We start from the raw sequence: 24,946 nt of genomic DNA on the forward strand, positions 1-24,946 counted from the left end.
TAGACCCCTCATAATTTTGAACACTTCTAACAAATCTCCTTTCAACCTTCCCTTCTTTAAAGACTATAACCCCAGCTTCTCCAGTCTAATCAAGTGACTGAAGTGCCTCGTACCTGAAAGTGTGAAGTGATTCATTTTGGTAGAAGGAACACAAAGAGACACTATTAAACAAAAAGGTACAATTCTAAAGGGGTGCAGGAGCAGAGGGACCTGGGTGTGTATATGCATAAATCATTGAAAGTGGCAGTACAAGTTGAGAGAGTGATTAATGAAGCATGTAGCATTCTAGGCTTTATTAAGAGGGGCATAGAGTACAAGTGCAAGGAGGTTATGTTAAACTTCTATAAAATACTGGTTCGGCCTCAACTGGTGTATTACGTTCAACCCTGGGCGCCACACTTTAGGAACAATGTGAAGGCATTAGAGAGAGTGCAGAAAAGATTCACAAGAATAGTTCCTGGGATGAGGAACTTCAATTACATAAATAGAATTGAGAAGTTGGGGACTCTATTCCTTGGAAAAGAGAAGGCTGAGAGGAGATTTGCTAGAGGTATTCAAAATCATGGGGGTCTGGACAGAGTAGATCGAGAGAAACAATTCCCATTGCTGGAAGGATCGAGAAAATCGGGCACAGATTTAAGGTAATTGACAAAAGAAGCAATGGCGACAGGAGGAAAATCTTTTTCAGGCAATAAGTGCTTAGGATCTGGAGTGCACTGCCTGAGAGTGTGCTGGAGACAGGTTCAATCGAGGCATTCTAGATAGAATTGGATCATTATCTGAAAAGGAAGAAGATACAGGGCTATGGGGAGAAAGTGGGGGAGTGGCTCTAGATGAATTGCTCATTCAGAGAGCCAGCACAGATATGACAGGCCGAATGGCCTCCTTTTAAGCTAAAACCATTCGCTGATTCTGGGGAACCATTCTGGTGCATCTTATCTGTATCCTCTCTAAAGCCAGCCTTCCTAAAGTGTGGTGCCCAGAATTGGACACAATACACCAGGTGAGGCTGAACCAGTGTTTTATACAGATTCATCACAACTTCCATGCTTTTGCATGGTAAAGTCCTGAATCCTTAGAAAAATATCCCACTCTCCCCTCAACACAGAAACATATCCTACTTTCCTTTCCTCTATCCTCACCACAGGAAGATACACCACTTTCCTCTCACCTTTTCACAAACAGATCAGAGGAGACGGTGGCATAGTGGTAATATCACTGGGCTAGTAACCCAGAGGCCGAGGCAAAAGCTCTGCGGACAAAAACAATAATAGCTGCAAAAACTCAGCAGGTCTGACACCGTCTGCGGAGAGGAATACAGTTAACATTTTGAGTCCCTATGACTCTTCATCAGAACTAAGGAAAAACAGAAATGAGGTGAAATATAAGCTGGTTGAGGGGGGTGGGACAGGTAGAGCTGGATGGAGGGCCAGTGATAGCTGGAGGTAAAGAAGAGATTGCCAAAGATGTCATAGACAAAAGGACAAAGGGGTGTTCACAGTGGTGATATTAGCTAAGGAATGTGCTAAAGGTGACATTAAGGGTAGAAAGCAGGACAAGCAAGGTACAGGTAGCCCTAGTGGGGGTGGGGTGGGGGGAAGGGTTCGAAATAGGCTAAAAGGTGGAGATGAAACAATGGATGGAAATACATTTAAAAATAATGGAAATAGGTGGGAAAAGAAAAATATATTTAAAAAAAATTTTAAAAATTATAAATTATTGGAAAAAGGGGGATCGGAAAGGGATGGGGATGGAGGAGAGAGTTCATGATCTGAAGTTGTTGAACTCAATGTTAAGTCCGGAAGGCTGCAAAGTGCCTAATCGGAAGATGAGGTGCTGTTCCTCCAGTTTGCATTGAGCTTCACTGGAACATTGCAGCAGGCCAAGGATGGACATGTGGGCATAAGAGCAGGGCGGTATGTTGAAATGCCAAGCGACAGGAAGGCCTGGGTCATGCCTGCAGACAGACCGAAGGTGTTCCACAAAGCAGTCACCCAGTCTGCGTTTGGTCTCTCCAATGTAGAGGAAACCACATTGGGAGCAGCGAATGTAGTAGATTAACTTGAGGGAAGTCCTCTATCCAGCTCTACCTGTCCCACCCCCCTCAACCAGCTTATATTTCACCTCATTTCTATTTTTCCTTAGTTCTGATGAAGAGTCATACAGACTCAAAACCGTTAAGTGTGTTCCTATCCGCAGATGCTGTCAGACCTGCTGGGTTTTTCCAGCTATTTTTGTTTTTGTTTCAGATTTCCAGTGTCCGCAGTATTTTGCTTTTATCTAAATGCTCTGGGAATATGGGTTCAAATCCCACCACTAAGGAAAAACAGAAATGAGGTGAAATATAAGCTGGTTGAGGGGGGTGGGACAGGTAGAGCTGGATGGAGGGCCAGTGATAGCTGGAGATAAAGAAGAGATTGCCAAAGATGTCATAGACAAAAGGACAAAGGGGTGTTCACAGTGGTGATATTAGCTAAGGAATGTGCTAAAGGTGACATTAAGGGTAGAAAGCAGGACGAGCAAGGTACAGATAGCCCTAGTGGGGGTGGGGAACTTAGTGGAATTTAAATTCCATTATAAAAAAACTGTAACCTAAAGCTAGTCTTAGTAATCAGTTGCCATAAAAACCCCACCTGGCCCCTTTAGGGAAGGAAATCGGCCATCCTTGCTTGGTCTGGCCTGCATGTGACTCCAGATCTGAAATGGCCTAGCAAGACACTCATCCCAACAAACGCTGCCCCAAAAGATATCCCATTTATTACCCCACAAGGATATATCCCAAAAGATACCCCACGTATTACCCCACAAGGATATTATACCCTGACTCAAGGCCATATTCTTTTTCTGCACACTTCTGCACAAACCCCACTTACTCTTCTACTTCACAGTGTTAAATATTGCTTGGCACTCCAGCGAAGCACCTTGGGATGATTTATCTTTTAAAAGTGCTGTATAAATTCAAGTTGTTGCTTCTGTTATTTTGAAGGGTAGTATGAAGTACATCAAAGTTCAGTGTTGGGACCACTGCTGTTTTAATATATATGAATAACTTGACCTCCTTTGTGCTGTATTATTCTTTGTTTCTAAGGATATATCCAATTCTCTTTCAAAAGTTACTGTTGAATCTGATTCCAGCAACCTTGCAGACAGCACATTTCCGATTATATGGGTTCATCATAACAAGAATAGGAAATATCATTAACTGGGGCTCGTTGTTCCTGAATTATAATTAATGACCCTGTATCAGGAATTATACACAACTGGAGGGGATGGAGAGCAGTGTGAATTCTTGGATGACATGAGTGACTAATAGGGATTGATCAATGGGATTTCACAAAGCATTGTTGCTGTCCATCAGTACAAACACATGAGAATGTTGAGACTGCACCAATTGTTAGATGTGACAGCTAAGCCTGGGTTACAGGAAAATCAGATTCTTGTAAATGTTGAAAGAGTTAGAAACTTCTTTCCTTGTTCCTTTTAATCTACCCTAGCAGTGCATATTTTATTTTAACCAACTTCTCATGCTAGAATTGATGGTGGACTTGCGCCAAGAGGCACTCTTAACAAAGTGTTACCTTCCATTTAAAGTATTTGATGGAGTTTGGTTAGAAATAACCCAATTTGAAATAAGTATACTTTTTTTTTAATACAGTCAAAACGAAAGGGAAGAGTTTGAGGGTGAATTCAAGCAAAAGTATGAACGGGAGAGGATCATGCTGAGCGAAGACAATAAGAAGTTATCAAATGAACTTGATAAGGTGAGACTGCCCCGGGGTTCTGTGAGACATATTGTGTCTGTATGGTGACCGATTCACGATGCTTGAACTACTGAAGGCAATTGAGTTTTGGATGGAAAGGTTTTGTGACTCCTCATTTTGAATATTTGTACTGATTGATTTTGATTTTACATTCCCAAGTTTCGCATTGTTTTGATTGTGAAATAATTGACCCAGGATCAGTCCTTTGTGGCTGATTTACATTTATGTAATAAACTTCAGACGAAATGATCATTCTTCGCAAGAAATGTCATTTGAGATATCAGTCTGGGGGAATCATTTCATACAGCATGTCCACTAGCTATTTATGTTTCTGTATCCATTCCATGTCTAAATCCAAAAGAATTGTTTATCTGTTGAATATTAAAGCCAATCCTTGCAAGATTCTTGCTTAGTACTGATAGCCTTATTTCTCAAAGGGTTGGTAAAATATTAGCACCTTTCCTTTAGCAAGTTAAATCTTAAGATTATGCAAAACTTGTAGGTGAATTTATGGTAATTCATGAAACTATAAAAAGTAACTCCTTTAAAATTATTTCACAATCAGAATTTAAAATTCTATAAGCTTGGGTTTAATGCCTTAATCAAAAATAATATTTGCTTTAATCTGTGTGCAAAAGCAGAATACATATCCTTGGTGCTCAGCCCATCATCAAGATGCATCTCTGAAATGCATAGAGTCAAAATAAGTTGCAATTAGCTTGCTCTACAATGACAAATTTGAGGAAGTACTGCAGAGGGAAAAATCACTCAAATTTGAGCATATAACCTATGTTTATACTGCTGTGCAGTCTTGAAGGTGAGCTGTGATGGTGTAGATCCCATCCTTCAAATTAAACCAATGTCCTCACTTTCCTATTGAAGATGGTGTTGTTTGAAGAGCAGGATAATCTAAGGCTTTGTTGCCTGGTGGCTGTTCAGATAAACCATGTAATGTGGGATCGGAGTCACAGGCGGGCCCTCCAGGACATGACGTTTTTTGGTTTGCATCTTTTGTGAGAATTCATAATCATTCAGGTGAAGGGTCCACACTGGATTGTTGCATCCTGCACTTTTTCTTTACAGGCGCTGACAGATCTGTGTATTTGTAAAATCTGCTGTTTTTATCCTTTTTGGAAGCATATTGTCTCAAGGCAAGGAATCAACACGCTGAGGTGGGGGTGGCAGAAAAATCCGGTGAAGGCAGAAAATATAATCTAAAAAATTATCTACCATGTAATGGACTACTATCTAAAACCTCTCAAACAGGCTTCTGAATGTGTCTTGTCACTCAATGAGCTACCAGAACACACACACAAATCTGCCAGTTACAGTGCAGTTCGACATCTGTTTTTCACTTTTATTTAATCAATGTGCACACCCTTCCTTCCTCAAAACTTAACTTCTTGTTGTCATGAAGTTTGATGGAGCTTTTATGGTGACATTCCTTTAGATATTTCAAATTGGTGCTTATAATCTGAATTCCCAAGTGCCTATATGAGGCTAGGATTGGAGGAGTACAGATATATCTGAGAGTTGCCAGGCTGGCGGAGATTACAGAGATGAGAAGCGAAGCCATCAGGGAATTTGAAAACAAGGATGAGAATTTTTTAATCAAAATGTTGCTTAACCAAGAGCCAGTGTAGGTCAGTGAGCATTGAAATAGTTTTTATTCATTCATGGAATGTGGGTGTCGCTGGCTATGCCAGCATTTATTGCCTGTCCCTAATTGCCCTGTTCAGAGGGCATTTTAAGAGTCAACCACTTTGCAATGGGTCTGGAGTCATATGTAGGCCAGACCAGGTAAGGGCAGCAGATTTCCTTCCCTAAAGAACATTAGTGAACCAGATGGGTTTTTATGACAATTGGCAATGGTTTCATGGTCATCATCAGACTTTTAATTCTGGATTTTTATTGAATTCAAATTTCACCATCTGTTGTGGTGGGATTTGAACCCAGGTCCCCAGAGAATTACCCTGGGTCTTCTGGAATACTAGTCCAGTGACAATACCATTATGTCACCATCTCCCCAGTTGTGAGAATGGGTGTTTTTTTTTAAATATTTTGCGAAATATTGTGTTGTTTTGTTAAGAAGGCTGGGTGGCTGTGTGTGATTTAATTAAGAGGGCAAGAGGCTAATAGGAGTCAGGCTGCCTGGGTGTTTGGAAACATGAAAAGGTTAAAGGTGTTAAGTTTGAGGTACAAGTAAATAGGTTAGATCTAACATTTGTACTTTAGTTAAATTGGGAGGTTATTGAATTTCAAAGGAGTCAGAGGTGGCAAGGAAGAAATTTGCATCCTGCAGGAGTCCATTGATAAATAGTAGTGGGGTATTATATTTCTATTGACCCAAAAGCAAAGACAAGATTGAAACATGAAAGATCTCATATTTGGAAGTGCTTGAATTTCCAAGGGGTGTGAGAACAATGGGACTGAGATGAAAGGGAAAAAAAGCTATATTAGAGTTACTTTGGATAGCTGTTGGGGAGAGAGAGTTAAAGATAGCAATTGAGCTGGATAGCTGTCGAGCTGTAAAGCTGGAGATGGCTGGAGGTAACTGGAGCTGTTTGAGCTGTTGAGAAGTTTTGGGCTGCAGCAAGCAGTTTGATTCTGAAATGAATTCCAGAGCAGAGTTGAAGAGGGCACAGGTCATGTGGTACATCTTTATTGAAGCTACAGCGGTCTGCCTTGTGTGATATTACTGATTCCATATTTAAATATCTATAAGGGAGTGTTGCCTGGAAAGTGTTTGCTTGTAGGCTTGACCAAGTAGAGAGTTTTGGAGGAATGTTTTGTAAGACTAACCTTTACTGTGTAACTGTAATCTTGTGTGTTTAAGTGTTTTGTTTGTTAATAAAACTTTTACTTGTAATTTTCAAAAACCCAAATGTCACTGCTGAGATTGGGCACGTTGTCATCTTGTTATCAAAATACAAAAAAAAGGTTGTGGCCCTAAGATCAAGTTTCCCTCTGGGATTTGGTTTGTGCAGCAATTAACACCGGCTATGGTCATAACAAATTTGGGGGCTCGACCAGAATTATTAAAATTCTTTGTTTGGGTTGGAGTTTGTGAACCCAAAGGATACGTGTACGAAAAGAATGCTGAACTCAGGAGTTTTGTGTTGAGGGGTTTTAAAGTGGTTAGACTGCGAAATGGCTTTGGCAATTGCTACGACTTTTCTGGGAGGGGAAAATGTATCTGTGAAGTATTTGAAAATTCTGACTAAAACTCAGTTGAAAGAATTAGCAGAGAAAGCGCAGGTGGAGATAAAAGCAGAATTTCATAAGGCTGATATGGTTAAAGTACTTACTCAGCATTTAAAGTTGGTGGAAGGAATACCTGAAAATAGTGAGTCACAGCTGGAGGTAGTAAGACTTCAATTGCAAATGAAGCAGCTTGCTATAGAAAGAGATAGAGAAAGACAACAGCTTGAATTGGAAGAAAGAGAAAATGAAAGAGAAATGAATAAAACTGGAGTTAGAAAGAAAGGAGAAGGAAAGAGAAAAGGATAGATTAAAAGAAATAGAAATAAAAAATCTTCAATGGGAAAGAGAGGAATAGGAAAAGTAAAGCTTGCAAGAGATAGAAATGTGAAGGCATGAACCTGAACTTCAGAGAGAGAGAAGTTAGCAAGTGAGGAAAGAGAGGGAAAGAGATTGGGCAAGCTCAACTCAGTCAGACTATTTAGAGATAGTGGGGGGGGTCAAGAAGGGTGGTGGTGAGATAAAACTGGATGTTGTCAGTGTTTAGGTTCTTAATCTGGAATTTAGATATTCCTGTAGTCCCACTGCTCACTGAGCAATGCTATACAAGGTGTACTAGTAAAAAGTTATTGGATAAAGGCCCCGAACCATAGACATTGTGCCAAATATCTTCATGCTTTAGATGTTAAATGGTCCAAGCTCTTCGCCCTCAAAGGCAGTGTGGAGCCCAATTTAAATTTCAAATCCATGTTCTATGTATCACAAGTTCTGCTACTAACAGATCTGATTTGGATTTGCCCACCAACAAAGCAACTGGGTTGGAACAACCCTGTGCAAGCCACACAATTCAAACAGAACAGACCTGTGAATAAGAAATATAAGAGCTGGAGGACTGAGTCATCTTGGCTTAGAGGGGCTGCATTGCTATGGACCTCTTGCTCTGGGTCACAGTTGGGAACATCTGAGTTAGATCATTGCAACTTCCCATACTCATGAGTTATTGTGTCTCGCTGCCAATGGCATCACTGGCTGGACCAGCGTTTATTGCCCATCCTTAGTTGCCCTTAAGAAGGTGGTGGTGAGCTGCCTTCTTGAATCACTGTAGTCCATGTGCTGTAGGTACACCAACAGTGCTGTTAGAGAGGGAGTTCCAGGATTTTGAACCAGTGAAGGAATGGCGATATGGAGAATGGTGAGTGGCTTGGAGGGGAACTTGCAGGTGGTGGGGTTTCCATACATCTGGTGCCCTTGTCTTCCTAGGTAGTAGAGGTCGTGGGTTTGGAAGGTGCTGTTGAAGGAACCTTGAATTGCTACCATGCACCTTGTAGATGGTACACACTGCTGCCACTGTGTGTCAGTGCTGGAGGCAGAGAATGTTGAAGGTGGTGGATGGGGTGCTAGTCAAGTGGGCTGCTTTATCCTGGCTGGTGTCAAGATTCTTGAGTGTTGTTGGAACTGCATTCATCCAGGCAAGTGGAGAGTGTCCCAGCACACTCCTGACTTGTGTCTTGTTGATTGGGGACAGGCTTTGGGGATTCTGGAGATGAGTTACTCGTCAAAGAATTGTCAGCTTCTGATCTGCTCTTGCAGCCGCAGTATTTATATGGCTGGTTCAGTTCAGTTTCTGGTCAATGGTAACCCCCAGGATGTTGACATCCCTTTGTTAATTTCAACAATATAACTCAAAAAGGTCATCTTGTTACTGCTGCCGAGTGAGGACTGGAAATAACCATGAGTACTTGAGTGGGTAATATATAAACTAATTTGTTGCAACTCTTGCTCTTGCTTTCATGCAGCTCACCATCATGTTTGAGAAGCTAAGTACAAGCAACAAACAGATGGAGGAAGAGTTACGGGACCTAGCAGACAAGAAGGAATCTGTGGCACACTGGGAGGCCCAAATCACAGAGATCATTCAATGGTTAGTACCTTCAAATGTATGTTAGCTCTGTGCAGGTTAATACATGTTGCTGTGTAATGCTGGAGAAAAATGCTGACTTTTATAATTGTTTAAGGATAGTTTTATTCTGGAGTTCTACAGTTAGCACTAATCAGCTTTGCAGTTATAATGTAAATCCAGAGGCGAATGTTTCTCTTTATATTTTAGAATGTACTTGAGAGCTCCATGTTAGTCAGCTGTATGAATTATTAAGTGGCTTGCACTTCTATAATATATTATACAGTATATTTCATTGCACTCTATAGTTTGTTACATTCTGGGAAACTTTGTAGTTCATTAAATACTGGGATTTTTCGATCATTCATTATGCTTTGGGAAATCTCAATAGTTCATTACACTCAATAATTTCTCTATAGTTCATTACACTATGGGAAAGTTAGTTTTTATTATGCTGTGGGAAGCTCAGTAGTCCATTACACTTTGGGAATCTGTAATTCATTACACTCTGAGAAGCTTGGTTGTTTATTACTCTTTGGGAAGCCCTGTAGTTCATTATACGCTGCAATGTTGTGTAGTGCATTACATTCTGGGATGCTCTGTAGTTCATTACACTCAGGGATGCTCTGTAGTTCATTACATTCTGGGATGCTCTGTAGTTCTTTACATTCTGGGATGCTCCAAAGTTCATTACACTCTGAGAAGCTTGGTTGTTTATTACTCTCTGGGAAGCTCTGTAGTGCATTACACCCCAGAGAGTTCTATAAGCTATTTAAAATCTCTCATGTTTTGCAATAGTTGACTACCTGTTGTGTTGTTGTATAGTTCATTACTTAATGAAGAATATTAAGTGGGGATTTTCAGGACTTTGACTCAGTCAAGCTAAAGGAACAGTGATACATGTTCAAGTAAGGATAGTGGGCGATTTGGAGAGAGATTTGGATAATGGTGTTTCCAGGACATGGCTGCTCTTCATCTTCTCTGTGCTAAAACTCAGATATCCAGGCAGTGAAGAATGGATTCCTGTGTTAGTCTTTGTAGACGTAAACATTTAATTAGAGAAACTCGGGGATGCTCTGTAGTTCATTACATGTTGTGTACCTCCAACTACTCTTTTAGCCTGCTCCTTTTTTAAACCAATTAAACAAATAAACTAATTAATTAAAAGCCTTTAAAGGGACACTGTACCAAACCTGCTCCTAGAGATATGAGTACTGCCAATTAATGCCCACCACCAGAATACAAAATACCCCCATTTGATATACAATTAAAAACTTGTGGTAGAGGCCACAGGACTTCGAGGTGGAGGTGCTGTTGAAGCAACTTTGCTGAGTTGCTACAGTGCTGTTACGCTACGTGCTACAGCCCTGGTGTGCAGGTGGTAAAAGGGCTGAATATTGCGTATGCAGCAGGGCCACCCATGAAGCAAAGCATTTTGTCCTAGATTAGGAGTGTTGTGACATCACCTATCCAGACAAATCACATTTATTTCAGCGTGCTCCTGACAAGCTTCTTAGGTGGTGGAGAGGTCAGAGCTGCCTTGTTCCTGTAGCCACAGTGTTGATATAGCTGGTCAGGTTTAGCTTCTGGAGGATGGTGAACACCCCCCTCCATCAATCCCCATCCCCCCCCAATTACACTTGGTGTCCATTTTCAGGATTAAATCTGTGATGAGGTCGGGAGGTAAATAGTGCTGGCGGAATTAAATTGAGCATAGGTGAGTGGGTGCTATCTCATGGCATTGTTACTGAGTCCTTTCATCACGTCATTGGTGATGGGGAAGCTGCTTGATTGAGAAGTATTTGCTGGGTTCATTTATCCTTTTTATGGATTGATGCTGTTACGACCAGTTTCTGGGTGAGTTTCCCCCAATTTGTTATGCTCCCAGATGAGGAGGGATGAACTGGGTCCCCTTCTTTATTCAATCCTCTCAGTTGGTCGCAACAAGGTTAATTTAGAAAGGATCCCTTGAGCCTCATGGACACCTTTTCCCAGTCCAAATGTATTTATGTTTTGGAAGAAGCCAATTTAACCAGGTCTTCTTGAGTCAAAGAAAGGGTAAGTTTATTCGTTACTAAAACTGAGAAAAAAATGGTGAAAACATAACACACATTAGAAATGAGAAGTTGAGTCCAAAAGTAAAATTTAAAAACATATGAATCAGTCTTTGGCTTGTCTGGGAGTAGATGGTGGAACATTGCAGCTGTGAAGTTAGGTGATTCAGGTTCAGCTGACTTTGGCAGTTAAGCAGTTAGTTTGGAGCCACCTGGTTCTGCAGGTTAGCTGAAGGAGTTGTCCTGTTTCCTTTTTGACTTATGGCTTGCCTCCAGCAACAGAGAGAGACTTCTGTTATCTGCAAGCTGCAGGGATACCTAATTGATGTTCTTCAGCTGTGACCTTCACAACACGCACTAGAACACCAGAACTAGCATACACAGATCAGATTTGCAGTTGACCTTTTAACCCTTTTTCTTGTGTATTCCTGGAAGGGAAAAACAGACATGTCTTTCGCTCAGAATCTGCTTTCTTTCAACTCCGATCCTGTCCACATTCTGAGCTATAACTCAACAGGAGATGGTTTCTGTTGAGATGGTAATCTGTCTCCATTGTCTCCGTAACCACAGGAGATTAAAGTTCAGTTTTTTGCATTGCATCTCTTCCTTTGAAGTGTCTCTCTCTGAAGTAGACCTTTTTAGGTGCAACATTCCATTCTCCCTGGACTAGTCGGTCAAGTGTAATCCACATAGGAATTTTCCAGCAAATGGTCACTTTATATTTTCAGCTAGCTTTTGCTTGTTTGTATTTTTAAAAAAATTTATGCCTTCCTTTAAAAAGCTCACTATGCCCGAAAGTAATTTGGGGCAGTGATATCTGTCATGACAATGCACATAACTAAGTTTCCATTTTGTTAGATAGATGCAAGTGTTATAGTCCTAATGAAACAGCTTGATTAAGCCGTCTAGTTCTAAATGTTAGTTCTATGGCTGGGATGTTGTACAGGCCCATAGCCTTTGCTATAACCAGTGCATTCAGCCACTTGTAATATCATTTGGAGTGAATCTGTTTGATTGAACCCTGGTCTTCAATATCTCCAACTCAGGAGGAGGCCAAGTAGGATGCACTAGGTGCCTCTGGCTGAAGTTGCCTGCAAACATTTCCTCCTTACTTCTTTTGCCATGCTGTCTTTACCATGGTTGAGAATAGTTTATGTCCATGGAACATTCTTCTGTTAATTGCATGACTGTCCACCACCATTCTTGACTGAATGTGGTAGGGCAGAGAGCTCTCCTCTAATCCATTGGTTGTGGCACTGTTTTGCCTTGCTTTACAGCCTGTGCTGCTGCTTCTGTTCACCATGCAGAGAGCCCTATGTTTAAGTACAAGAGGTTAGTACTTGTTAAGAAATAATTGGTGCTGCTACCGATTCACCTTTTACACCTTGCATTGAAACAGGATTGATTACCCAGCTTGATGGTGATTGAGAAGCTTGGTGGTGATTGAGAAGTGAGAGATATGCTGGACATGAGGTCTCTGAGGTGTGGTATACACTTCTGATAATCTGCAGTGCCTAGCAATGATAAGTATTGGGCTACCAGATCCATCCTAGTCTTTCACAGTGTGGAGACAAGATTTAGACAAAGACTGGAAGGGGTCGTATATACAAATGCTAATATGTTGTGATATGTCATCAACAATTCAGTTGTTGAGGCATAGTCAAGTAAGTTGTTCCATTGTGTTAGTTACCTCACCACCAGAGACAAGATTAGCTTGGCAGCTCTGTCATTTAGGACTTGGCCAGCTTGGTGAATGGGTGGTGTAGGGGGAAGAGTGGAATGGGTGGCGCGGTGGGAGAGGCGGAATTGGCGGTACGGGGGGAGAGAGAGAGTAGGACTTTTGAGGAGAGCAATTTTTCATCTAAGATGCATGTTTGCAAGGCTGAACAGCAATCTGGAGTGGATCATATATTGAAATAAACAGGCCACCCAGAACTTGATATTCAGTGAATTTTAAAATATCAGCTGCCATGGGAAAAAATTTAGTGCTTGAGTTTTTAGTCTGCGCAGTACAAAGAAACTTCAGGGAGAATATTGGTTCCCACCAACCCAGATATCAGTCTTCAGTAGATTCACTCCACATGATGTCAAGAAACACCTAAGTGCACTGAATACCGAAAAGACGATGGACCGCCACAATATACCAGCTGTAGCGCTAAATACTGGTGTTCCAGAACTGGGGGTCATGAGTTAGCATGGGATTATGAGGGGCCATGGGGGTGGGTGGGGTGAGGGTTTGTATGGGATAGAGGACCTAAAATCTTCCGCAATAACTGGGATAAAGTTCCAGGGAACCGAGGTGGGCCTTCTAAGCATCCCACCTTGGTATTCACCCTATGTGCTGTGTCCTCTTCGCATTTGCTTCATTAGTCAGTGGGCCCAATTTCATCCCCCCCCACCACACCGACATCTGGAACAAAAATCTTGCGATTTAGAGCACTTTTTACCAAGGCCAGTCCAGCAAGGCTGCCTCAGCAGCCAGAATCCGGCCCTACAATCCCTGTTTCTCCCTCCATGGGTGTTGTCAGACCTGCTGAATATTTCCCAGCATTTTCTGTTTTTATAGTCGTAAATGTTGGCTGCTTGACTGCCCCACCTCACCCACCAACCCACCCTCAGCAAGTTCCCTATCCCCAGTGATATACCTGACAGTCAGTATTGGAGCAAAAATATATGGGAGACAAATGGACTAACAGGAAATAAAGACAATACGGATAATGCTGCTCTCTCTCACTAAGGGATACCTTTTGCTATGGCCTTAATTTTGCCCCCTCGTTAGATAATTGGAATAATTCCGATGACCTACATAAGCTAAATATACTAAATCTGCCCTAACATCCCAGCTAAGGAGAGGATATGTGAAGGTGAAACACTGAAAGGAGGATTTTTTTTTTTAAATTCGCTCACTCAACTATTTTTCTTCATGTGAACATACTGCCCTTTCCATTTTTGTCAAAAGATCCTGAATTTCAGTTTGATGTTAAAAGAAAGCTCAATGTTGATCATGGCTTGTGTTGAGTTTGCTGATATTTAAACATTGCTCATGCTGGCTTGGCCACAGCATTACTAGCAGTGGTTTAGGAAATGAGTGTGCATCTCACTGAATATAATGTGCACCTCTGCACAGGGGATTATCTTAATATGGGATTACTGGACCTGATTCAACAAAAAAAATAGCAGTCTAGCCAAGTGAAAACAGATGTTAGACCAGCCACAAGTTAAGTTGGGGGGTGGGGGTGCGCGGGTAAAACAACTTTGTGGTGATACTTATCATATTTGAGGTTTCACTTTGAAAAACAAACCTGTAAGTTCACTCCAGTGTGTAAGTGTGACATCTATAGCATTACAAACTTTCAAATTAATCCCGATCGCCTAAGTGAAATCCTTTTCATTGAGCTTCTGACTTGCTGTGAAAGCCCATAGTCCAGTACTAGGCCCATACTGCCTTGAATTTCGCCCTGTTCTATTGGGAGTAGGTGATTTTAACCCATTGAATACTTGAAATGTTTCTTTAATTCTGGGGAAAATGGCATTTTATATGATTAAATAACTTTTTTTTCTAGCTTGCAATGTGCACCGGCTCACTTGATAGTGCTCTTGCCTCTGAGCTTTAGTTTGGGGATTGAACCCAGAGTCTAGGCTAGTGCTCCAGTAAAGTACTGAAGGGAAGAGCTGCACTGTTGGAAGTGCTGTCTTTCAGAGAGGTGGTAAAGCAAGACCCCATCTGCTCCTGTGGTTCAGGTGGATGTTGAAAACCCTGTAAGATTTGACAGAGATGAGCAGGGAATGCCCCTGGTCTCTTGAGCAACCCTTCTCCCTCAACTGAAAAAGTAGATTAACTAGTCATTCAGTTTATTGCTGATTGTAGCATCTTGCTGTGTACAACATAGTTGCAGTAAGACTATTGGAGATGATCCAACAGAAATAATACTGACTGCACGTCACAGTAATTATTGTATGTGAAGCATTTTGCAATCTGTTATGGTGTCATATCAATGCAGCATTTTCTTTGCAAATGCTTAATGTTGGAACAAATAACCAGCACAAATAGAACATTTCAGGGTAAATTACAACACATGGAATTCCTGCATTATTCCAGGTTTTACTTCAGTTGTTTTATTTGGCAAGATGGCGGAGTGGCAGAACAGAGCCACAGAACATTATTCATATCAGTATAGCAACCTAGGTGGTCTAAATGACCGAGCAGCAACTACTCTAAGGAATTTTTTTAAATGCCTAACCATCCTTCAAAGTAATTAAATGGAGGAGAAGGGGAATGTGATGGGAAACACTCCACTACGGTTCTCATTTGCTTCTTGCTGAATTATGTCTCAAAGTAGACCTAATGTGCTCAATCCTAAATAAACAGGAACAGATGTGCATGTTTTAGCTGTGACAGGTGATGAATAGCATTTTGTTTAAGTATTTATATTTTTTCAATGATTTGGAATGATACATTTTTGTAATTGTGTTCATTTTTATTTTAAATACATTCTCCTTATTGCAACACTCTAGTCATCTAGTCATTAGACAGTCTGGGATCTTTAATGCAATGTTAATTTTATTGGTTTTGAAAATAAACCTCTTATACCCTATTTAGTAAACATCCAAACCAGTACATAACACTGGAACTCATTTCACACCTTGGTAATACCTCTTTTCACGACTGCTTCAGTGTCTGATGATTTGAGCTTTTGTCAGCTTTGAAACTTGGTCATCTTGTGCCACCTTGTGTTCACTAGGAGATTTTCATCTATATCCACATATCTGACTGAAAATCATAGATTGTTACCACACAGAAGGCAGCTATTTGGCCTATGGTGTCCACACCGGCTCCCTGTAAGAGCTAGGCCTATTCCCTTTTGTCTTTGTCCTGTAGCTCTGCAGGTTTTTTTTGTCAGATAATTGAAAGCCACGATTGACCCTGCCTCCACCACACTGTCCTCATAGTTCACTATACTTCCAAGTTTTGTGTCATCTGAAAATTTTTCCATGCCCAAGTCTAGGCCATTAGTATTAATCATCAAAAGCAGCAGTCCAAAAACAAACCCAGGAGGGAACCCTGCCATATATCTTCCTCCAATTCTAAAAGCAACCATTCACAACCACTCTGTTTCCTTTCAATCAGCCAGCTATGTATCCAGGCTGACTGTCTCTTTTATTTAATGGACTTCAACTTGGCTGACAAGCCTATTATGTGGCTCTTTAGCAAATGCCTTTTCAAAGTCCACATATACTACATCAACAGCATTATCCTCATCAACCCAATGTTACTTCACTGAAAAACAAAATTAGTTAAAATGATTTTCCCTTAAGAAATCCGTGCTAGCTGTACTTAATTAATCTACCCTTATCCCTGTGACTCTTAATTTTGCCAGTTATCATTTCTGAAAGCTTTTCCATCATCAAGGATAAACTGAATGGCCTCTTATTGCTGGGGTTATCCTTACACCCTCATTCGATAAAGGATATGTAACATTTGCAATTTTCACTGTCCCCTGTATCTGAGGATTGGAAAATTATGGCCAGTACTTCTGCAATTTCGATCCTTCATCCCCTCTGTATCCTTGGATGTGTCTGATCTGGCCCTGGTAACCTATAAACTTTAATTACCACTAGCCTTTCTAATATCTCCTTTTTAATCAATTTTAAGCCCATCCAGTGTCTACAACTTCGGCAGTATAGTCTTCCTTGGAAAAGAAATGAAAGTGTTTGTTTATCATCTCAGCTATTATCACCTGTAAATCACCTAGTCCCCTAATTATTCCTATTCTTCCTCTCACCATCCTTTTATGATTTATATGCCTTTAGGACTGTTGGATTCCCTCTTATGTTAACTGCCAGTCTCTTCTCATAATTTCTCTTTGGCTATTTCATTTCCCCTCTAATGGGAAGTAATAATAAAGAAAATTCTTGGCTCAGAAAAAATTGTCCCAAAACATTCTTTTGAAAGTGTTTTTTTTTTAAACTTTATTATACAGCTGCAGCACTTACTGTGTCACAAAAACACTGGAATCTGTGACACTGACAAAACAGAATTTATGTACCATCCCCTTGTTGTACTAGTCATCTTCACTTGAGCTAATCAATTCAGAAATGATGGTCCTCCCTCAAATATCTCACTAGTTCATAAAGGGTTCCAGGACTTCTGTCTCCACTAATCCTGCTAGGAGTTCACTCCATGCGCTGATCACTTTTTAAAATATTCTTTTATAGGCTGTCAACATTATTGGCTAGGCTAGCTCCTAATGCCCATTCCGAAGTTCCCTTGAGAAGGTGATGGTGAGCTGCTTTTTTGAACCGCTGCAGTCCATCTGTAGGTATCTTAACAGTGCTGTTAGGTAGGGAGTTCTAGGTCTTCGACCCAACGACAGTGAAGAAACTATACCACAGTTCCTAGTGAGGAATGGTATGTAGCTTGGAGGGCAACTTGCAAGTGGCCGTGTTCCCATGCACCTGCTCCCCTTGTCCTTCTAGGTGGTAGAGGTCATGGGTTTGGAAGGTGCTGTTGAAGGAGCCTTGGTGAGTTGCTGCAATGCATATTAATTCCAGATTTATTGTGAACTAGTGTGCCCAGAGTATTGTGTTGCAAGTCCAGTCACATTACCACAACACCACCTTTTCTAGTGTATGAAAGAGGGGAAAAAAACTTGCAACCAGTCCTAGATTTACCTTTTCCCATACCTCTTATTCTACTGCCACAGTTCAGTTTGAAGTAATATTTACAGTAATTAAAATATAAAACCAACTGATAGTTTTCCCTTCTCACCATCTCCCCTCCTGCTGCTCCTAGCACAAAGGAAGATAGTTGTGGTTGGTGGAGGTCGATCAATCATCTCAGCTCCAGTACATCTATGCAGGAGTTCCTCAGGGTAGTGTCCTCGGCCCAACCATCTTCAGCTGCTTCATCAATGACCTTCCTTCCATCATGAGGTCAGAAGTGGGGATGTTTGCTGATGATTGCACAATGTTCAGTACTATTCATGACTCCTCAGATACTGAAGCAGTCTGTGTCCATAAGCAGCGAGACCTGGACAACATTCAAGCTTGAGCTGATAAGTGGCAAATAACATTTGTGCCACACAAGTGCTGGGCAATGACCATCTGCAATAAGAGATGGTCTAACCATCATCCCTTGACATTACCATCGCTTAATTCCCCCACTATCAACATCCTGGTGTTACCATTGACCAGAAACTGAACATGGACCAGCCATATAAATACTGTGGCGACAAGTACAGGTCAGAGGCTGGGTATTCTGTAGCAAGTAACTCACCTCCTGACCCATCAAAACTTGTCCACCATCTACAAGGCGCAAGGTGGGACTGAGAGAAAATACTCGCCACTTGCCTGGATGAGTGCTGCTCCAACAGCACAAGGATCTCAACACCATCCAGGACAAAGCAGCCTGCTTTATTGGCACCCCATCTACCACTTAAACATTCACTCCCTCCACCACCGACACATAGTGGCAGCAATGTGTAACATCTACAAGATGTAGTGCAGCAACTCACCAAGGATTCTTCAACATCTTCCAATTCTCTACCACCTAGAAGGACAAGGGCAACGGTGTTCCCAAGCATCTATCACCTGCAAGTTCCCCTCCAAGCCACATTGACTTGGAACTATATGCCCCTTCCTTCACTGTTGCTGGATCAAATCCTGGAACGCTTACCTTAACAGCACTCTGAGTGTACCACACCACATAGACTGCAGTAGTTCAAGAAAATGGCTCACTACCACCTTCAAGGGCAATTAAGGATGGGCAATAAATGCTGGCCTTGCCAGCAATGCACAGATCCATGAAAGAATAAAAAATAAACATAGGATATGTGGCACAGACACAGACCTCCTCCCATCTTTTCTCATCTAAATCTACCATCTATTCCCTCCTTCCCCCAGTATTTGTTTAGTTCCCCTTAAATGCATCTTTACTATTTGCTTCAAGCATTCCTTGTAGTAGCGAGTTCCACTCACACCTATGTATTGTTAGTTATCTTACATATCTGTGTCTAGTTCCCTCTGAGCTAACTTCAATGGAGAGGCAGTGGCATAGTGATATTGTCACGGGACTAATAATCCAGAGACCCAGGGTAATGCTGTGGGCACTTGGGTTGAAATCCCACCACGGGCAGATGGTGAAATCTATAAATTTATAATCTTGCTGATTTAGAATCCCATCTGGTTCACTACTGTATTTTAGAGAAGAAATCTGCTGTCCTTACCTGGTCTGATACACGTAACTCCAGACCAGCAATGTGGTTGACTCTTAAATGCCCTCTGAACAATTAGGGACAGGTAATGAACACTGGCCTAGCCAGCAACGCCCACATCCAATGAAGAAATTAAAAAAAAAACTCCTGTCAAGACTGCATAGCCCAACACCAGGGATAAGGTCTCTTTGCTCCCCTCTCTTCACCCACATCTGAGACAAATGAAAAAGTGGTAGCTCTGAAAATTCTGCTGGATGATCAGGAATGTGGATGACTGAGTTACAGCCCTTGGTGCTTCCACAGCACGTCGTGAAGCTTCCTATCATACGATGATAGATTAGAACTCTAATACGTGATGAAACATTGAATCCTGTAGGAACCTGCATTTCTTGGCAAATAAAGGAGTAAATATAGTACATTGTATTCAGTAACTTAAGTTGATCAGTTCCTACCTGACTCACTGAAAGTTAACCATTAGAGAATAGATCTCTCATTCTCAGATTGCAATGTTCCTTCATCTGTAATCAAACCAGAGAAAAGGCTATTGCTTTGCTAATAATTATTTTCAATGTTAATAAAATTGTAATAAAAGTGCTTTATTATTGCCCTAGCCCTGCAGGTTCACAAAGCAAGGGGCCTGTCATTCAGCCACAAAGCAATTGTGAAACTGCTGGGACTTGCTGCAACTGGTAATTCATGAGATCTGCTGGAACAACAGGCGTCCCAGCAACTGATCTTAGCAAATGCTGCCAGTGTTGTACCAGCCATGTAAGGCTGCAGCTTGGGGCACTCACTGACTGAACACAGATCTCTCAAAGTAAAAGCACCTGCTGCTGAATATTGCATCCATTTTATTGATTACCTCATTCACTTCTGAGTAGCGATCAGTGTGATCTTATTGCCTTTGTTTTCAGGGTGAGTGATGAGAAAGATGCCCGAGGCTATCTTCAGGCACTGGCAACCAAAATGACCGAGGAGTTGGAGTCTTTGAGGAATTCAAGCTTAGGAGCACGAGCAACAGTAAGGATCTTTTTTCTTTAACTCCAGGCTGTTAAAATCCATTAACCTTTTCCACTCTAGTCCCAAACTTTAACGAAAATACGGACAAGAAAAGACCAACTGGTACATCGAGCCTGCCCCACACCATGAGAGCTGGTTTATCAGGGCTAAACACTTCTTCCTAAACTCCCCCATGTCCCACCCACCCTGTGTACTCAATCTACCTCTTTCTTAAAGTGTGCTGTCTTCTTTATAGCTGAATCCTCACTACTAGAGTCAGTCCAGAGAAGGTTCACTAGCTTGATCCCAGGTATGGAGGGATTTTCTTATGAGGAGAGGTCGAGTAGGTTGGACCTGTACTCATTGGAGTTTAGAAGAATGAGAGGCGACCTTATTGAAACATGTAAGATTCTAAGGGGACTTAACAGGGTAGATGCTGAGAGGTTGTTTCCCCTTGTGGGAGAGTCTAGGACCAGAGGGCATGATCTCAGAGTAAGGGGTCACCCATTTAAGACAGATGAGTTGGAAGTTCTTCTTTCAGAGAGCAGTGAATCTGTCGAATTCTTTACCGTAGAGGGCTGTAGAGGTTGGGTCGTTAAATATATTCAAGGCTGACAGAGACAGATTTATAATCAGTAAAGGAATCAAGGGTTTTGGGGAAAAGGCAGGAACGTGGAGTTGAGGTTTATCAGATCAGCCATGATCTCATTGATTGGCAGAGCAGACTCAGTGGGCCGAATGGCCTACTTCTGCTCCTATGTCTTATGGTCTTCATGTTGTTTCAACTTGAACTTGTTAGTAATGGAAAAAACTGCATAAATTTCAAAAGGCTAGGGAACCTGAGCCATCCGAAGGAGGTTTGTTGTCACTTATGGTGTACGTCCTTTTACAATATGGTGCACAGGTCCACATAAGCGATTCACCAAACCATAAAACTAGTAAATTCTAGTAAAATGGGTGCAAAACATTTTCACCAGTTAGATTCCTCCTCCTACCTTCATTTGAAATCTAAGCCTCAGCTGGAACTTGCAGCTACTGATGGTAAATTCTGACTGTATGAAAGAGATGCTTCTTGGGAATTGTTTATCTTTTAAAAGGAACAAATTGACAGGATATACTGTAACACATTGTAAATAAATGGTTCTCTTTCTGTCATTTTCCCTTCTATAATTATCTCCATGTCTCTATCTCTCTCAGGATATGCCATGGAAGATGCGCCGGTCTCAGAAAGTGGACATGTCAGCTCGATTAGAACTACAGTCGGCACTCGATGCAGAGATCCGAGCCAAACAGTCAATCCAGGATGAGCTTAATAAGGTCAAAGCAGCCAGCATATCTACTGAGTGGTGAGCTTACTAAATATGTAGAAACTTGTCCAAGCTAAGAAGTGCCTGCTTTTCCCAGTTATGGATCAGCTTTCTCCCAATACATCTTTTACCTGTATTCAAAATTACAAGGCAGTTCACATAAAATCAAGTATCCTCAGGAGAACAACTTTGTATTCTTATAAAAGCTGTGTCTGATACACTATTCCCAGAGTTAAAATTTACCCTCTCATTGTACCATTGGTCACTGGAGATGGTGCTGAATCCTGACACTTACTCTCTCCACTTTTGAAAAAGGAGAAAATCCTAGAGCAGTAAGATACAGAAATTAGTGAAAGCACTATATTTAAGACAATAAAGGTAGAATTAGTTCACAAGTTTGAGAATATATTTCAGAATGTATTTCCTACATATCTTGGAAAGGAACCAGTATCATGAATGAAACAGTCCCTTGAACACCTTCACATTGTAACCTCAGATGAGGTGACCATGGGATCTCAAACCATGGAGCTCAGTCAGAGCTATACTTTTATACCAAAAGAATCCTTTCAATTTAGAAACACGCTCTTTGGGGTTGACAGGCAACCAGAATTCACACATTGTGGAGAAAGGTAGTAATACACAATATTAATATCTCGCTCCAAACATCACACCTTAATGGTTCAGCTGTCACAGCGATTGACTCTTCCTACTTTCCCATCTGTCAGTCTGTATATGTAAACATCTAAAACTGCCAGTTTCAGCCTCCCAGCAGCCATTAAATTAAATTACTGACCCGAGACATTGACATTGGGGAAATATCCACAATGGACATCTCCCCGTAGTATAGCTACATGTGTGTTTTGGTCTTCCTGGCAACAGAGTAAACTTTGCTCAGCAATAACATTTCCTGAAGTGAAGTTTTAAACCACATTTAGTCTATTTAGAATAGAGTAAAATATAATATAGAAATCTTCTGTTCTGTGTCCTGTCTGACAAAATAGACAGGAGTTTAAATGTCTATCGGTAGACCTTTGCTTGATAAAAGGTGGAAAGAATCCTGTGGAACTAATGCGTAGATCTATTAATATGAAGTAGAGCATGTGGAGTGTGTCCCTGTAGGAGATCATCTAGATAACAGTGACCATAACAATCTGGTTCAAAGTAATTATGGAATGAGACCTGAAAATAGCAATGATAAAAGTGCTCAACTGGGGAAAAGCTCGTTTTTGGGATTTTATGAAGGGATCTAGCATAGGTTAGTTAGAAAAGGTGATTCCCAGATAAAACAGTAACAGAGCAATGGAATTCACTTGGGGAAGAGAAAGAGTTTGTAAGCAATCTAGGCATATTCCATTGAAGGGGAAACATAGTGTCCAAAGCTAATGTGTCCTGGATGAAAAAGTTGAAATAAAACAGAAAAGGGCTCAAGACAAAATGTCAGGAGCAAGGTGCAGGCAGATTATAGGAAGAAGAGGAAAGTGGAAAAAGTTCATATGGGAAGCAAGGAGAAGTGTCAGGAAAAGCTTAGCAGGCAACGGTAAATTGAAACCTAAAATATTTTATAAATATTAAAAGTGCAAATGGTTCACCAGAGAAGGCATTGACCAAACTGACATAGGCCAATGACTCAGGATTTAAAGAGTCAGACAGAGATATAAAGCAAAAATTTCAGAAACTTAGGAGTAAGTGCTCTCAGAATGACCTTCCATTGAGCATTTGAGCTATTCAGCCCAGAAAGAATTCATTTTTATTTTTTGCTCTTTGCTTAGCTAGCTGAAATCATTTGGGGTAGTGACAGAGCAGCACAATTGGCCTCACTGAGTAGGATTAGGGAGGACAAAGTCAGTCTGGGCCACTGCTTAGCCTCCATGTCTGACCCATTGGACTCAACAGTAAACAGACCTAGCAACTTCTTGGCCATTTGACAGTGAATGGTGCCGACCCCAGTCCTGGTAACATGTGGATGCTAACCTCCCAGCAATTTCACCCAGCCAAAAGCCTTACATAAGAATATAAGAAATATTAGTAGTCCATTCAGCCCTTCAAGCCTGCTCCGTAATTCATGGTTCATCTGATCAAGGCTTTAACTCCACTTGCTGCCTGCAACTCCCATGTAAATCAAAAATCTGTCTAATTCAACCTTGAATATATTCAATGACCTCATCTGTTCTCTGGGTAGAGAATTTCAAAGATTAAATGACCCTTTGAGAGAAGAAATTCCTCATCTCCATTTTAAATGGGAGATCCCTTGTTTTGAAACTATGCTACCCAGTTCTAAATTCCTCTACAAAGGGAAATATCCTGCCCATATCTACTCTTTCAAACCCCCTCAAACAAATCTTGTGTTTCAAAAGGATCACCTTTTATTCTTCTAAAATCCATTGAGTATAAGGCCAACTTGCTCAACCTTTCCTTGAGACAACCCCTTCATCCCAGGAATCAGCCTGGTGAACCTTCTGAGCTGCCTGTAATGCAAGTGTATCCCTCATTAAAAAGACCAAAGCTATAGACAGTACTCTAGCTGTGGTCTCACCAATGCCTTCTATTAGTTGTAGCAATACTTCCTTACTTTTATCCTCCATCCCAAAATTCCTTTTGCCTTCCTAATTAGTTGCTGTACCTGCATGCTAACTTTGAGATCCATGTATGGGGACATCTAGATCCCTCTTACTGCAGCATTCTGTAATCTCTCTCCATTTAAAATAATATTCTGCTTCTCTATTATTCCAACCAAAGCGGACAACTCACATTATGCTCCATGAGCTCTTAACTTGTGTAGTAACCTTTTATATAGCACATTATTGAATGCCTTTTGGAAATCCAAATATATTACATCTACTGGTACTCCTTTATGCACATTGTTTGTTACATCCTCAAAGAGCTCTAATGAATTTGTTAAACACTATTTCCTTTTCATGAAACCATGTTGACTGTGCTTGATAGTTTATGATTTTTTAAATGTCTTGCTATTACTTCCTTGCTAATGGATTCCAGTATTTTCCTCAGTGACAGATGTTAAGCTGACTAGCCTATAGTTTCCAGCTTTCTATCTACCTTCTTTCTTGAACTGGGGCCTCATATTTGTGGTTTTCCAATTCACTAGGCCCTTTCCAGAATCTAGGGCATTTTGGAAAAGTACACCAATCCCACAACCTGCAGACCAGGCTGCAGAAATAATCAGGCCCAGGAGATTTGTCAACCTTTAGTCATGTTAGTTTTCAAGTACTTTTTCCTCTAATGATAGAAGTTCTCCCCCTTTTGCTCCTTGATTTTCTATTATTCTTAGGATGCGTTTTGTGTCTTTGACCTTGAAGTGAGATGCAAAATAATTAGAACAATTGAATCATAGGCTACGCCACAGAAAGAGGCGATTCAGTCCATCATGTCTGCATCAGCCAAAAAAAACTAGCTGATCATTTTTAATCCCACTTTCCAGCACCTGGTCCATAGCCTTGCAGGCTATAGCACTTCAGGTGCAGTTCCAGGCATCTTTTAAAGGAGTTGAGCGTTTCAG

The 24,946-nt window shown here is 41.1% G+C and overlaps 1 protein-coding gene across 1 annotated transcript in view; it reads left to right on the forward strand.

The window, feature by feature from the left end:
- Nucleotides 1-24,946, forward strand: part of LOC121277667 (serine/threonine-protein kinase MRCK alpha-like) — a 715,733-nt gene that overhangs the window by 479,655 nt on the left and 211,132 nt on the right. The window contains exons 16-19 of the mRNA XM_041187269.1: nt 3,656-3,761; nt 8,759-8,883; nt 20,041-20,146; nt 21,323-21,471. Coding sequence (XP_041043203.1) covers nt 3,656-3,761; nt 8,759-8,883; nt 20,041-20,146; nt 21,323-21,471 — 486 coding nt within the window. The remainder of the gene's footprint in view (nt 1-3,655; nt 3,762-8,758; nt 8,884-20,040; nt 20,147-21,322; nt 21,472-24,946) is intronic.

This window comes from Carcharodon carcharias, chromosome 5 (assembly GCF_017639515.1).
Source record: "Carcharodon carcharias isolate sCarCar2 chromosome 5, sCarCar2.pri, whole genome shotgun sequence".
In the NCBI taxonomy this organism is placed as follows: Eukaryota; Metazoa; Chordata; class Chondrichthyes; order Lamniformes; family Lamnidae; genus Carcharodon; species Carcharodon carcharias.